The following is a 17,086-nucleotide window of genomic DNA, read 5'->3' as shown; positions in this document are numbered from 1 at the left end:
TCCCAGCAGTTGGAACCCAGATGTTGGGAGTCTGCATGGGAAATGAGGTCTTTCTCCCCCTTCCTCCTCTGCACTGACATGTCAGCCAAGATCTGGCCCTCAATAAATATATTTAACAGGTCTGTTCTTCCCCCCGGCCCCACCTCCAAGCAGACAGGCAAGATTTCTCAGCCCCTGAAAATAAGAGCAGGCCAGGCATAATGAATTTCCAGTAGGGATTTACTTTGCTTATAGACATTCCTCCACTTGGCCTACATTGCACTGATGAAGCTTGTTAATAGGGGCAATTTCCTGTGCTCTCAGGATATCTGTATTCAGCGGAATGGTTTGATGGCATAGCCAGTGGGGCAAGATACAATACAATGTGAAACAGTAAGTGGGCTACTTTCTACAAACAAGATCATCTCTTTTAACAGTATACCATATGGTAATTGGTTTCAGTTGTGTTAGCTACAGCATGCCTGCACAGATTTGATTTGGTGCAAAGAAAATGCACCTTGGAAGATATATACATTTGTGGATCACATCTGAATGTAAGCGAGCTCCACAATACTTCTACAATGAAAGTCAATACCTTCTAATTTATAGGCAAGAGGATAAAAATAGACAAAATGCTCCAGAAAATGATCTCTAACTCAAATGGAGATTTTCTTCTCCAGCAATTAAACAAACTGGGGAATGTTATCCAACAGTGACGCTGATTAACAAAAATAAAGCCACTGCACTACTGCAAATTTCTTCACCATGCTTATTGGGGCACAGAGCAGTACACCAGCGCTCAGCCTGTCTTGTTTTTCTTTTTCTAAACTTTGCCACAAATCCATTATGGAATATAACTGTTTACATAAGGAACACTAAATACATTCAAAGCCAAACACACATTCAAATTCCTTGACAAAAGTAAGCTGCAGCATTATAGGAATTTCTTCACTGAAACACAAATTTGTGATTATAGTTTCATATAACAATGAACCATGGGCACACACTGCTTGTTCTCACTCTCCTTTTCCAAGTAACATATCAAATCTTCTCCCCTTTAAAGAAGGTGACCCCTTCTTTTAAAAAAAACAAAAACAACTCACTTGCTAAGTGTTGTATCAGCAACATTTTGAAAATAAAAACAAAACATTTAATTCTGAAAGCTGATTAAAACCTTTAGGAGTTTGGGAGGCATAGGGGAAGTAGCCACTGGTGTGGAATAATTACACAGTCATTTTCTTCCTCGGATTAAAAACAGAGATGATAATCACTCTTCACAGACTAGACAGATCTATTTCATAGACTATTTTATAACAGGAATTTTAGGTTGAATTATTCTTCCATTACAATAAATACTTCAAATAAGATTTAACTTCCCAATTCCAACTCTAAAAAAGTCTAAACAATAAACAAAATTACTTCTGTCACACTTTATTACACTGCAGTGATTTTTTAAGTTAAATCATTTGTCTAAAATGAAAATTAGTTATATTTATACAAATTCTACCTTCTATCTGCCATTAATTGTAGCTGTAAGCTCAATTCTGGAAGAAGTTACATGATTTTGCAAATAATGGAGGAAGTTAGCTAAAGCCACTTAGGGCCTGATCCAAACCCCACTGAAGTCAAGGGAAAGACTCCAGTTGACTTTGATGGTCATTGGCTAGAGCCCTTATGAAGCATTTCATTTTTTGAGAACACAAGGGGGTAGGTAAATTACCATGTTTCCCGTAGTAGTTTTCTTCTTCCCTGGCCATATCACTGCTTCCTGATCAGTTTAGCAAGCTATGTCTAAGAGGGGTATTAACTGCAGACTTCTGTGCTGGAAGCAGTTTCCCCAGTACGCTTAATCCACAAAAGTACTATTCAACCAAGTTTAAAAATAAAGCTGCTTGGAGTGGCATAGGCTCCTCCAGTAGGAATGGAAACTTACAAGGGAGGGAGGGCTTTCTGCTAATAGAAAAATGATATCACCCACTGCTCCACCTACCTACTCCAGACCAGTCTGGGACTATACATGTCACAGAGTAAAGGGAAGCTCTCTTAAAGCTCTTATATTTATAGGGGGAAAACACACAAAGTTTCATTGGATGAGAGTTCATCTGAGAAAATGAGAGTGGGGATCAAAGTCAGGCTACCTGCAAAAGAGCAACAGACGTACAACTAATACTATGGAGCCTCTACCAAACTGGAAAAAGAATCAGTGACAGAAACTGGCAACACATGGCAAAATAAGAAGTCTTTGGGAAGATATAATTGATCGACATACCCAGCAAAGAAAGAGTAAGGGAGGTCACAAAGGTGCAAATTCTGCTGTTCTTGGGCAAATCTCTGTGTGTGTGTGTACACACTTCTCTTGCTATTACATACCATGTATACTCTATGCAAATCTATATTATATAGATACACACACTCTAACACACACATACAGAATTTTTTAAAAAAATCTGGAAGTAACAGCTATAATTCCATGATGTCTTTTTTGGTGCTATGGGGCTTGATAGTGGAAATCAAAATGAGACTCTCAGTTAAGCATGGCCCATACATTTGGCAGAAAAAATTTCTATGATGAGTGCCGATGTTAATTTACTGTGGATTTCAAAAGATTTTCATTTTCATCAATTCCAGGTGAGTGGAGAGTAGCGGCTTTCAGATCTCCTGGAATAATTTATTCCACTCACTATTCCACAGTTATCGTGCTTTGATATAGTAAAAATTTTATCTGTGTAGAAAGAAAATGTTGCTGTTAACTACTTGCAGTGTGGAGGGTTTTTATATATGGCAATTAATGTTCGGGGGGTTGTTTGGGAGGTTTTGTTTCTTTTTTTAGGGGTGCTGTTAGATCTGAAAAAATACTCTGTGTTTTTAACTCTGGAAGACAGCTTGAAAATACCATCCCTTAAATTGCAATATCTTTTCTATTAATTATTTATTGATAGGGTGTTAGTGCCCAGAAAGTGTACGGTACTCCCCAAACACAGAGGAACAGACAGCACTATTAACTTCTGGGAGTTAGAGATACCCTGCAATACCAAGGATTAATTTGGGGTCCTATGGAGATTTGTGATTCATAGCCCCCACCATAGTACATCTGTCTGCTTTTAGTCTCAAAGTACCCAAAGGTGCACATTTGACTTATGACATGACAACAGGGTTAATAGAACTATGCAAACATTAGTGAGCAGCTGGACATGTGTCAAGTGATAATTGCTACAAAAAGTTAACTAGTTTTATTTATAACTACGAGGCTGAATGGGAAAATAGTTGAAAACCTGAAGGTAATGATCTATGGATACTACTCTACTTTAATGGAGAATATTAAAATGAAGCCCTGATTAACTGAATTGATGTCCCAGAAAGCCAGATGACATTCAGATACGCTGATTTGATAATGGTCCTGAGGGTATGGATACATTTGAACTCATAGTTTCATTTACTGTCTTCACCTTGCAGGCATAACTCCTGTAGGTGTCAGTGGGCTGCGTCCTCCCCTTCCCCCGCCTCCCTCTGGGCTAGCACATTCAATGCTGACAATGTATTTAAGCAATGTATAGACCTGAAAACGTCTCCTCTGGCTGGCTCCACAAATGCAGCTCTTTGGAGCCAAAAGGAAAGACTCTTAGAGGAATCCCACAGACCTCATGAAAAGCAGGTAAGTGTCAATACTTAAAACATTTTTTTTAAAAATCTATTTTTGTTTCTGTAGTGGCTAAGGCCTTGGCAACTTCAGAAAAAAAACTGTCAATGGAAAGGTGGCACTGAACCCATAGGAAAGGTTTGCTCTCCTTAATATTAAATTTATTTTCTCCTGGTTTTCCCTTACTACAGCACGTACAGTACTTTAAAGGACAAACCTGGTCCTGCAGACCCTGGACAGGAAACCCAGTAAGAACATAAGAACGGCCATACTGAGTCAGACCAAGGTCCATCTAGCCCAATATCCTGTCTTCCGATAGCGGCCAATGCCAGGCGCCACAGAGGGAATGAACAGAACAGGTAATCATCAAGTGATCCATTCCCTGTCGCCCATTCCCAAACTCTGGCAAACAGAGGCTAGGGACACCATCCCTGCCCATCCTGGCTAATAGCCATTAATGGACCTAACCTCCATGAATTTATTTAGTTCTTTTTTTAACCCTGTTGTAGTCTTGGCCTTCACAACATTCTCTGGCAAAGAGTTCCACGGGTTGACTGTGCGCTGTGTGAAAAAATACTTCCTTTTGTTTGTTTTAAACCTGCCGCCTATTAATTTCATTTGGTGACCCCCGGCTCTTGTGTTATGAGAAGGTGTAAATAACACTTCCTTATTTACTTTCTCCACACCAGTCATGATTTTATAGACTATCATATCCCCCCTTAGTCCTCTTTTTTCCCCAAGTTGAAAAGTCCTAGTCTTATTAATCTCTCATCATATGGCTGCCATTCCATACTCCTAATCATTTTTGTTGCCCTTTTCTGAACCTTTTTCCAAGTCCAATATATCATTTTTGAGATGGGGCGACCACATCTGCATGCAGTATTCAAGATGTGGGTGTACCATGGATTTACGTAGAGGCAATATGATATTTTCTGTCTTATATCTATCCCTTTCTTAATGATTTCCAACATTCTGTTTGCTTTTTGACTGCCATTGCACACTGAGTGAATGTTTTCAGAGAACTATCCACAATGACTTCAAGATCCCTTTCTTGAGTGGTAACAGATAATTTAGACCCCATTATTTTATATCTATAGTTGGGATTATGTTTTCCAATGTGCATTACTTTGCATTTATCAACATTGAATTTCATCTGCCACTTTGTTGCCCGGTCCCAGTTTTGAGAGATCCTTTTGTAGCTCTTTGCAATCTGCATGGGACTGAACTATCTTGAGTAGTTTTGTATCATCTGCAAATTTTGCCACCTCACTGTTTACCCCTTTTCCCAGATCATTTATGAATATGCTGAATAGGACTGTGCCCAGTACAGATCCCAGGGAGACACCACTATCTACCTCTCTCCATTCTGAAAACTGACCATTTATTCCAACCCTTTGTCTCTTATCTTTTAACCAGTTAGCAATCCATGAGAGAACCTTCCCTCTTATCCCATGACTGCTTACTTTGCTTAAGAGGGCCCTTAAGGGTCTTTGGTGAGGGCCCTTGTCAAAGGCTTTCTGAAAATTTAAACACACTATATCCACTGGATCCCCCTTGTCCACATGCTTGTTGATTCCCTCAAAGAATTCTAGTAGATTGGTGAGGCATTATTTCCCTTTACAAATATCATGTTGATTCTTCCCCAACAAATTATGTTCATCTATGTGTCTGACCATTTTGTTCTTTACTATAGTTTCAAACAGTTTGCCCAGTACTGAAGTCAGGCTTACTGGCCTATAATTACTGGGGTCACCTCTGGAGCCCTTTTTAAAAATTGGCGTCACATTAGCTATCCTTCAGTCATTTGCTACAGAAGCTGATTTAAATGACAGGTTAAAGACTACAGTTAGTAGGCCTACAATTTCACGTTTGAGTTCCTTCAGAACTCTTGGGTGAATACCATCTAGTACTGGTGCCTTATTACTGTTTAGTTTATCAATTTGTTCCAAAACTTCCTCTAATGACACCTCAATGTGGGACAGTTCCTCAGATTTGTCACCTAAAAAGAATGGCTCAGGTTTGGGAATCTCCCTCACATCCTCAACCATGAAGACCAACAGAATTCATTTAGTTTCTCCGCAATGGCCTTGAGTGCTCCTTTAGCATCTCGATCATCCAGTGATCCCACTGGTTGTTTAGCAGGCTTCCTGCTTCTGATGTTGTCAAGGTTCCTTCCCCACTCTGAACTCTAGGGTACAGATGTGGGGACCTGCATGAAAGACCCCCTACGCTTATTCTTACCAGCTTAGGTTAAAAACTTCCCCAAGGTACAAACTTTGCCTTGCCTTTGAACCCTATGCTGCCACCACCAAGCGTTTTAAACAAAGAACAGGGAAAGAGCCCACTTGGAGACGTCATTCCCCAAAAATATCCCCCCAAGCCCTACACCCCCTTTCCTGGGGAAGGCTTGATAAACATCCTCCTCAATTTGCATAGGTGAACACAGACACAAACCCTTAGATCTTAAGAACAATGAAAAAGCAATCAGGATCTTAAAAGAAGAATTTTAATTAAAGAAAAAGTAAAAGAATCACTTCTGTAAAATCAGGATGGTAAATACCTTACAGGGTAATCAGATTCAAAACACAGAGAATCCCTCTAGGCAAAACCTTAAGTTACAAAAAGACACAAAAACAGGAATATACATTCCATTCAGCACAGCTTATACACCAGCCATTTAAACAAAAGAAAATCTAACGCATTTCTAGCTAGATTGCTTACTAACTTTTTACAGGAGTTCTAGAGAGCATTCCTGACCTGGTCCCGGCAAAAGCATCACACAGACAGACAGATGCCTTTTTGCCTCTCACTGCTTCTCTTACTTTGTTGTTTAGCCACAGTGGCACTTTTTTGGTTCTCTTACTGTGTTTTTGAAATTTGGGGTATACATTAAGTTGAGCCTCTATTATGGTGTCTTTAAAAAGTTTCCATGCAGCTTGTAGGGATTTTACTTTTGGTGCTGTACCTTTTAATTTCTGTTTAACTAACCTCCTCATTTTTGCGTAGTTTCCCTTTCTGAAATTAAATCCTACAGTCTTGGGCTGCTGTGGTGTTTTCCCTGCTACAGGGGTGTTAAATTTAATTATATTATGGTCACTATTACCAAGTGGTCCAGCTATATTCACCTCTTGGACCTGATCCTGGTCCAGCTATATTCACCTCTTGCACCTGATCCTGTGCTCAGCTTAGGACTTGTGGGTTCCAGAACTCGCTGCTCCAAGGAGCAGTCATTTGATGTGTCTCTGCACCCCATCCTGAGGTGACATGTACCCAGTCAATATGGGGATAGTTGAAATCCCCCATTATTATTATTTTTTTAATAGCCTCTCTAATCTTCCTGAGCATTTCACAGTCACTATCACCATCCTGGTCAGGTGGTCAGTAATATATCTATATCTATATATATAGATAGATATCGCTATATTCTTATTATTTGAGCATGGAATTACTATCCATAGAGATTCTATGGTACAGTTTGGTTCATTTAAGATTTTTACTTCATTTGATTCTACGCTTTCTTTCCCATATAGTGCCACTCCCCAGCCAGCATGACCTGCTCTGTCCTTCCAATATATTTTGTACCCTGGTATTACTGTGTCCCATTGATTATCCTCATTCCACCAAGTTTCTGTGATGCCTATTATATCAATATCCTCATTTAATACAAGGCACTCTAGTTCACCCGTCTTATTATTTAGACTTCTAGCATTGGTAGAAGCGCACTTTAAAAACTTGTCACTTTTTAGCTCTCTGCCATTACATGATGTAGTGCCATGGCACCCAGACCGTGGCCTCTGTAAGGAACCTAGAAGGCAGACGTGGACAGGAGTCTAGACAGGGCAACGGAGATCAGCGACAAGTTCTGAGAGCAGGACCAATGGCTTGCTGATATGAGAAGTGCTTCCCTGTGGAGAGGAAGTCTGAGAAAGAACCAGCAATCCTTCTGCATTCTTTCCCAGGAAAGGGGTGGAGGACTACTATGCACATGACATAAATCTGCCCTGTAGGGTTGCCAGCCTACCATCGCCCCTCTAACTGCCTTTCTCCACTTAACCCTTTAACTGAACAACCCTCTCCCAACATAACCAACTGCTTCACCAGACACCCACAAATACTAGTGTTGGGGGGGAAACAAAAAACTGTCTCCTAAAGGGTATGTGGAGATCTGCAAAAGGGGAGCAAAGTTAAGGTTGTGGTGCATGGTCAGTGGTGTATGGTAGCTGTGGCAATGTTAAGATGGATATAGGTGGGTGGAGGAGGAGAAAGTATGTACTCTTGGGTGTCTTTAATTTTAGTTTCTTTGCCTTTGGGGTGTGTAAGGTACACTGAATACGCGGCAACCCTCAATGCTTCACAAGCTTTTGTGTATTAATAGAGGGATCTGGACTGTGGACTCGCAATTCTTTTACATTTTTGAAATTCCAGTGACTTAACTGGAATTACTCCTGACTTATGCCCTTTGCATTGATTTCCAGCAGGCTTTGAATCAGGCTCTTACCCCAGTGTGAGCAAAAGGAGAATCAGCTCCATAGATTGTACAGTACTGGAATCCTTTGGCTTGAAATAAACTACAAAAATAAGCTATAATTATTATTATTATTCACACAGTTAAGCTAGCTGTTTCTACAGATTTTATATCTGCAAATCCAGATATCCATTCATAAGGAGAATCTTGTGGATGGTTACACACTTGCATGAGTTGGATTTAGAGCAATGTACATTCAAGAAAGTCAAATATGGATATAAGGATTCTTCCTCTTTTTTATTTTTCATTTTTTATTTTTTTTTTTAAGTTTGACAAAAGTTTGGATTATTTCCAGGTAAGCACACAAGAGCAATGGCTCCTAACAGTTTATTATGTTTACTCAAAACTCCACACACACAAACACATAAACTTTTTGCCTTGCACTCAGAACTCAAAATGCCAACGGTCCTATGACCCAGCTGTGAGCTAGAAAAACATTTGGGTACTGGCTTCCACAAGAACACATCAAAACACACCCACTTTTCTTCTAAAATGCCTATCTACTGTAGGGCCTGAATACTCTCATTTAGTTAACTTGCTGTACAGCCTGTAGGAATGCTGGAAACAAAATTGGATGTTTTATTCCGGTGCCTATAAAATGTTCCCACATTAATAGCTCTTAGATCATGATGCTAGTGCTTGTGATCTGGGAACAGACTAAAATGTCAGGGTGTATTTATGCATGCACCACATTCTGCTGTCTGTGAAATGGACTGATTGTTTATTTACTAACTGAAAACAAGATACTACATTCCGAAAAATAATTGTGCTTTTGCAGCCAGTTTTATTATGACAGAAAACATAACCCACAGCTGGCCAAATCCAAGTAGTTCCACCTAAGTCAGTGTGATTATTCACATGAGGAGGGAAAACACTAAATATCAGTCTTTTAATGACTTCTTCCCATCCTCCCTATTTAGTATGAAAGGAAAGAAGATAACTGAAAGGAGGCAGAGCAGGCAGGTTTTAGAAAATGCAAAGCCAAGATACTAACATGCCTGCAAAAAAGTTACAGACTCAGGAGCTTTCCCAGAAGGGGCTACTTTTGGATGTCCTCTCTAATAGATTCATCAGGTTTGTGTCATGGGGCTAAGAATTGGAGGAACCTTTTTTCTTTGTGAAGAAAACAACACAAGCACCAGCAGGGTCACCCAATGAAATTAATAGTGTGAAAGTAGAATGAATTATATTGAAATTATAATTCATTAAAGAAATGCTACTTGAAGGGTTTGTTGAAATATAGTTGTCAGGAAGAGAAACATTAAGGAGTGTGAGACAATGGGTCCTCAAACTAATTAACTTAGAGCTCCTACTGAGCTAGGAGATTGGTAAACGTTAGTATGCAAATAAGATATGTATGTATATTTGTCAGTTTCTGCTTTCTTTTGTCTCTTATGTTAAATTGGCTTTGGCTTAGCTGTATAAATAAGTTATCTTGAGCCTCAGAGAGTGGCTCACATCTGGGTGCATTAGCAAAGCGCTTTGCTAATAAACAGAGTGGTCTGACAAATTATGTGAGTCCTGAATCTGACTTTGACAATACGCAGCAGGTTTAAAACAAACAAAAGGAAGTATTTCTTTACACAATGCACAGTGAACCTGTGGAACTCAATGCCAGGGGATGTTGTGAGGGACAAAACATAACAGGTTCAAAAAAGGAATTAGATAAGTTCCTAGAAAATAGGTCCATCAACAGCTATTAGCTAAGATAGTCAGGAATGCAACCCCATGCTCTCAGTGTCCCTAGCCTCTGACTGCCAGAAGCTGGGAGAGGACAACAGGGGATGGATTACTTGATGATTGCCCTGTTCTGTTCATTGCCTCTGAAGCACCTGGCATTGGTCACAGTCAGAAGACAGGATACTGGGCTACGTGGACCACTAGTCTGACCCAGTATGGCTGTTCTTATGAAATGGACATTTTAGGTTTCGGTATAACACATAAAAATACACAAAATGGGTTAAAGTTCACATTATGTTACCATAGATGTGAAATACAATACAAAATGCACTGTGAAGAGCAGCCAGTGCAAACATGTCTGGTTTGTTTACTCTAGGTATTGTGATATCTGCATTAGAAAGTGAGCAAAAGAAATTGCAGCTGTTGTGTCAAATCTAAATGCTTGAAGTTGTTTTTATGAAATAATCTAGCCACACCTCCCTTTAGCCATGTACAGTATTTGAGAGTAAATTCCCAATGTGCAATCCTGGCTGGTATCTAGTTTCAGTTTTACTTGTGGTGAATGTGATTAAAACACCAATTCTGAAATTCCAGTTGTAAAACAAACACACACACACACACACAGAGCACTGTTGATTCCCATGACAATTTTACAGAACAGGGCTGGATTAAACCATATAGCAACAAAAGTTAACAGACTGCTTAATAAGGTCAACCTTGTTGCCTGAATCTGTGATAAACAATGATGCAAAAACATCTCATCCAGTAGTTCACTATGGCCGTCTGAATAAAGCTACACAGTCTGTATATGAAACCACATACTCTGCCACAGCAAAACAAAGCATTGTAATATTTACTAATCAAGCTACTTATCATATCCAGCATATCTGAACTACTATTGATCACTATGATTTTCTAAGATTTTTACCTATTTTAAAATATTAACCACTGCATGTGAGCCAGTCTCATTGCAAGTGAGCTCTTCATTATACCAACTGTAAGTTGGAATGTAAGTAAGTAAGAATGGAATTAAAAAAGCAGGGTAGCCAAATGATTGCAGTTTTTATAGATGCCGGGCTCCATTTGCACTGCCTCTCTCAAAGTCTGCTTCAACAAATCCTATATTGGACTATCATACACCACATATCTGTTTACCAGCTGTCAAAGTAAATTTAGAGTACAGAGGGGCATATTAGAAAACACACAACAGACATTGCTAAGCACAGATATTCACTAGCTTAGAATTTTGCCAGCAAGCTATTAATCAGCCTAATGAACTGCTGTTTTCTATTTAGAACACTATTAGTTTCTTATGATTTGTTGATGTTTGAGCCACAAGGACAGCATCATGTGGCTAGAAAAAGTGTTGCCTTTAAGTACACATTAACAAATAATGTAGTGGGGCCTGTACGTATATACGCTGATTCCCTCTACTGGAAATAAACAGATCTGCTCAAATGTTTATACAAAGGATAGGAGTACTTGTGGCACCTTAGAGACTAACCAATTTATTTGAGCATGAGCTTTGGAGAGTGAATTTGTGTGGGGGGTGGAGGGTGAGAAAACCTGGATTTGTGCTGGAAATGGCCCAACCTGATGATCACTTTAGATAAGCTGTTACCAGCAGGACAGTGGGGTGGGAGGAGGTATTGTTTCATATTCTCTGTGTATATATAAAGTCTGCTGCAGTTTCCACGGTATGCATCCGATGAAGTGAGCTGTAGCTCACGAAAGCTCATGCTCAAATAAATTGGTTAGTCTCTAAGGTGCCACAAGTACTCCTTTTCTTTTTGCGAATACAGACTAACACGGCTGTTACTCTGAAACCTATACAAAGGATGTCAGCCCTAATGCTACAGAGAGCTAGTGGAGATTTTCCAGCAGAGCCAATGGTAGTAGAGGTTTGTAACTTGGTGCAAAAGTCATGAGTCCACTTGTCACTCAATCTATGCAGTCACTGAATGTCTGAGGTCTTTGTTTCCTATCTCAGTACTTCATTATATGGCAGACCGTACCATGCATTCTTTATAAGATCATTTAAAATATGTTGTTATGGAATGGTACCATTGAATTATTGTTTTAAAAGTTAATTGAAAATTGTTGTAGAGAACGCTGCTGTGGCTGATTAGGTACTTCGGTAGTTTCCTGATACTCCCACAGGTCCCTATGTGCTGTGGTTGGTTTATGCATTAAGAATTAATAAACTGAGCTTTTTAAAATAATGATATGAAGTGACTGTATACTGTTTGCCTTCACATCAGTTTAATAGCATTGCATGTTGTGGGTGAAATGTTACTCATTGAGGCTCAACAAATGGTATATGCAATATTTGTGAAGATGTGGCACAAAACCAGTTAACAAAAATGGCAAAATTATAGTTAGTGATCAAGTAATGTAAGTGAGATCTGTGTGGGTGTAGAGGGTCTGCCCCTGTAGAACTCATTGCAAGATCAAGGCCCTAGTTCAGTAGTGTAATATTTTAATTATTTAAAACAATAAAGGTAGCATAGTGCACAATATTTGCTAAAAATTCTCAGGTCTTAAATTGGATTACAGTAGTAGCTCTTCTTCCATGCTACTAAACTTTACATCATTCACTTGTCCATCTATAAATAATAGTCAGGTGCAGACACAAAATGGTTCAATGTCAAGCTAATTCTGTCTAACAGTGAAAACTAGCTTTTCCCCTCCTCTTAATTTTTTAAGCAAGCAATTTACATAATGTAGTACATATCAAGGTTAAGTTTTCCTTTCAACACTGAGCTCCCTCCAATTGCTGTAAATTTACTCAAAAGCACTTTCTCCTATACCTCTTGATGCAAGCTCTCAGAATACAATGCTTTTAAAAGATCTAACTGGCTGCCACTGCAGATGGAACAGCAAAGTATAAGGGTAAATTGTTAATAATAATTAAAGCTGTTTACCCCTTCCAATGACAATGCTGCCTCATCTAAAACAACGAGGACCTAACCACATCAGCCACAGCATCAGGGGCTCATTCACTTGCACATCTACTAATGTGATAATATGACATCATGTGCCAGCAATGCCCCTCTGCCATGTATATTGGCCAGACCTGACAGTCTCTATGTAAAAGAATCAATGGACACAAATTAGACATCAGGACTGGTAACATACAAAAGCCAGTAGGAGAACACTTCAATCTCCCTGGACATTCAATAACAGATTTAAAAGTAGCCATCCTTCAACAAAAAAACTTCAAAAAACAGACTTCAAAGAGAAACTGCAGAGCTACAATTCATTTGCAAACTTAACGCCATTAATTTGGGCTTGAATAGGGACTGGGAGTGCCTGGCTCACTACAAAAGCAAATTTTCCCTCTCTTGGTATTGACACCTTCTCATCAATTATGGGGAGCAGACCACATCCACCCTGACTGAACTGGCCTTGTCAACACTGGTTCTCCACTTGTAAGATAACTCCCTTCTCTTCATGTGCTAGTATATCTATGCCTGTAAATGTAATTTTCATTCCATGCATCTGAAGAAGTGGGTTTTTTTACCCATGAAAGCTTATGCCCAAGGAAATCTGTTAGTCTTTAAGGTGCCACCAGACTCCTCATTGTTTTTGTGGATACAGACTAACACGGCTACCCCTCAGAAACGCTGCCTCATCTAGTTTCCCCAGAAAAACATTTTGCAATAATTATTTGTGCAAGTCATATAGCAGGAACTAGACATGTCAAAAATACAAACTGGCACCGGTTCATTTTCATTTCTGTACAGTGGCTATATGTAATAGATTTTGCAATACATTACACACATAGCAGCGTTTACTTTGAACTCAGAGGGCCTGATGCTGTGAGATGCTGACCATCTGCTACATCAGTTGACTTCAGGATGAGCTGATTCTTTCTCTCTCTCTGGTATTTTTAAGGTGCCTGCCACATCAGCAGTTACAGGTGCTCAGTTCCCCTCAGGTTCAAGCTGTACATTTTGAGAAATTTTGGCCAGGATTTTCAAATGTAGGTGCCTAAAATTAGGCTCCTATGTCCATATTTCGGCACCTGATTTTCAAAAATGCTGAGCACCCCAGCTGCTCCCAGTGACTCTAGTTGCAGCTTTTTATGGTGCTTGGCATCTCTAAGAGAGCCAGACAGCACTTCCTACAATAAAACCTGCAGGAACGGCAAGGGAAGAAAAACCCAGGTGAAGTTCCAGGATCTAGCAAACTTTTTAGGAGGCCAGGGGCCATCTGCACTAAAGTCCTATACTTCCATGACAACTCTATACCATGAGCAGCCTCCAGAAACTCCTCCTAGGCATTGCTGCCCTCAGATATCACGCCGCCACCGACGGGACTCCACATGCAAAGTAATACAGCCTGAGGACACCGTCCCTTTCCTGGGTCTGATGTTCCCCCAGCCATACACCCACCCAACCTGTGGTTGTCCACTCCCTCCGCACAGATCTCAACTTTCGAGAGCTCTCAGGAGGCTTTGGAAGGCAGGCATGCAGTCGTGGAGGATGCTGATCCCCTTCCCAGCTGTGCAGAAGGGTAGCAAAATTGGGCCCAGGCTCAGGCCCTTAAGCCTTATTTCACTGTATTGTCTTACATTAATCATATGTTTGCACTAGGCTGTGTCATCCTCTGCCTCTCAGTCACAAGGCAAAGTGTGAATGACAGCAAATCACACCCCCAACTAACTACTTTATGCATAAACAAGGAGTAGGCAATGCTTTCGTGAGGTAGCTGTTGGGTACTTAACACTGCATTTATGCCCTCTTAAAAATCAGACCAAATAGGATTCCAGCCTCATCCATGTGACAAAATTTCCAAAGTTCCCATGCTAAAATTGTTCTGGAAATTGAAGACCTCATGGGATACCACCAAGATTTTTAACATGCTACCTTTTATGCTGCCACCACAGGAAGCACAGAACTGTATATTAAGGCAGTTAATATACTGTAATTTAGCTGATCACTGAATAGTAATCCCACAAGGCTGGCAAGAACATCAAGAGCGCAGATTTTATAAAATTCCTTTTGACGTGAAATTATATAGTGTTTGCAATAACAAACTAGGGATAGGGTTATACACAGAGTTTCCTTAGAACTCCTTCTGAGCTTGCTTATCAGATGTTCCCCAATATTCTTCTTCAGGAGTGAAGCATTTTCTGGACAGTCTGTCTCTCTTTCTGCCTATCAACTCAAAGAACAAAGTCATGCCTACTTCAGAATGAAAGTGTTAATAATCATTAATCTTCAACATACACATTTCTGTTGTAAAGCAATTGGCTAATTAGCTCTGAGGTGTACCCTAATAACTTTCAACCACTCAGGCTGAAGGCCACTAGGATGGTTTCAACTGGTAAAACAAGTCTGTTTTAAAGAGGCCCCATTTCAGGTTGTACAATGTCAGCTTGTTTCACAACTATCACCCATTTGTCACTCATTACTTAAGGCTCTATTCACCATTAAAGATCCATGGCCTTTTGCCTGGAGCTCTTGCCTTCATGCCCAGACCAAGCAATTGCATGGAGATGGGTCACTGTTGTGAGAATTTGGGCCAGAGAAAGCCAAGCAGGGCTGCACATTTCAGGGGTCTATTCTGGCTATGCTCACACATGTCCCCTCTCTTTGTGCAATATAAAATAAAAGAGTAACATGGTTTGTTTCCTACTTAGAAATGCAGTGTAAATTTTCAGAAATGTGTCATTTAAACGTACATATTTAAAGGTGGCAGATGCTGAAATAAGTGATCTGCATGAAGAAGGAAGAACCAGCCCAAAAATATAAAAGTTACATATTTCAGAACTGATTAAACAAACAGAAGTGTGGGGGGCAGTTGTGTAGTTATATCTGACGTGATTTACCATATGTACCACCTTTCTTCATAGTTTGTGCTCTCCAGTTCAGAAGAGAGAAATGGCTGTCATTAAAACAATTATAAAAGGTTAAGGAGAAAATGTAGAATGGCATGAAAGAGCATCTACAACTACAAATGCACAAACTGGGAATGAAATGAGCACAGAATTCACCGCTTCTTTTGGACAGGGGAACCATCTTTGACCTTTGCAATTTACTGAGCAACTAAAAAGTGCAAAAATCACTGAGTGAAATCCCGGCACTATGGAAATCAACTGGAGTTCTGACACTGACTTCAACAGCAGTGGTGCAAGTAAGCCGGTACGGTCAGGTACGCCATACCATTAAGACATTTATTGCCGGTACGCCATACCGGAAAGACTTTTTCAAGAATGAATTGTAGAGCCCTGAGCAGATACAAATTTATACCTGCAGATGTGGATATCCACAGATAGAAATCAGTATCCGCTGAACCTAAGGGCTCTCCCAGGAACCACAGCAGAGAAAGGAACAGAACGTGATGCCACTGCTCCCAGGAGCCAGCACCCCACACCAGCAGCTCCTCCAGCACAGCTATACCACCCCCAGCCCCACCCTATGGCGGGGCTGTACAGACCCCAGACAGGAGACGCAGCTGCATGGAAGGGCTGGGGGTGGCATTTACAGCTGCAAGCATGATAGATTAACATTCCCTAGGCCCTAAAATTCTCAGTAACTTAGTAGAAGAGTAGGGTTCTCCAACAGAAAGTGGACAAGAAAATGAAATACTCTATGCTTATGTAAGGCTCTGGTGACTGGGAGTTGCAAGTCCCCCCTGTGCCAATACACAGAGAATAGGAGCTATAGAGCGTTAGCAGCTTACGCTTTTAGCTCTGAAAGTCCCTGATGCATCAGCCAAGTGAGCAGATAGAGAGATGGAATTCTAGACATCTTTGATCAAAGAGGCAGGTAATGTTGTGAGCATGGACATGCATGTAAACCTTGCTTTTCAAGTCTAACCTAAGGGCTTTAAAATACTGTATTCCAATTGGCTAATAAAAGCTGTCTTCTTTTGAAAAGGCTGCCCTGGGTTCTGTGTCACTGAATAGGTAAGTCTCTGACAGGGGTCTAACTCATTTGGAACTGCTGGAGGAACCACAGTGAGAAACAGAGGTGCTGAATCCAAAGACCCAGTCTTGAAGTGGTGGAGCTGCAGGGTCTTCCTTGCAAAAGTGGAGGTCTAGGGCCGTACTAAAGTAGTATTCTTCCAGAGATCCTGTGTAAAGGTCAGAGGCCTAGCATGCCCAGAGGATCGATGGCCGCTGGTGGTAGCAGTGGGATGCTGTCTGAAATCATAGTGTTTTGCAAAAAGCGACCACAACAGTAAAAACAAGCTTAGTCAAAACTACTGTAGGGAGAAAGTGGTTTATGTTCTGAGTAGACAGAAGGAAAGGACAG

General features: G+C 40.4%; 1 protein-coding gene across 5 annotated transcripts in view; it reads right to left on the bottom strand.

Moving 5' to 3' along the window:
- SLC44A5 (solute carrier family 44 member 5) overlaps positions 1 to 17,086 on the bottom strand; it is a 183,419-nt gene that overhangs the window by 90,840 nt on the left and 75,493 nt on the right. The window contains exon 1 of one of the 5 annotated variants that reach the window (XM_073357320.2): positions 1,700 to 6,163. The exons of 3 other annotated variants lie outside the window; for them this stretch is intronic. In XM_073357320.2, coding sequence (XP_073213421.1) covers positions 1,700 to 1,736 — 37 coding nt within the window. In that variant the 5' untranslated portion in view covers positions 1,737 to 6,163. Of the gene's footprint in view, positions 1 to 1,699; positions 6,164 to 17,086 lie in introns of those variants that run through there. One more of the 5 variants, XM_073357325.2, reaches the window with a different exon arrangement.

The sequence above is a fragment of the Lepidochelys kempii genome, chromosome 8 (genome assembly GCF_965140285.1).
Source record: "Lepidochelys kempii isolate rLepKem1 chromosome 8, rLepKem1.hap1, whole genome shotgun sequence".
NCBI classification, from domain to species: domain Eukaryota; kingdom Metazoa; phylum Chordata; order Testudines; family Cheloniidae; genus Lepidochelys; species Lepidochelys kempii.
This window is presented reverse-complemented; position numbering and strand designations above follow the sequence as displayed.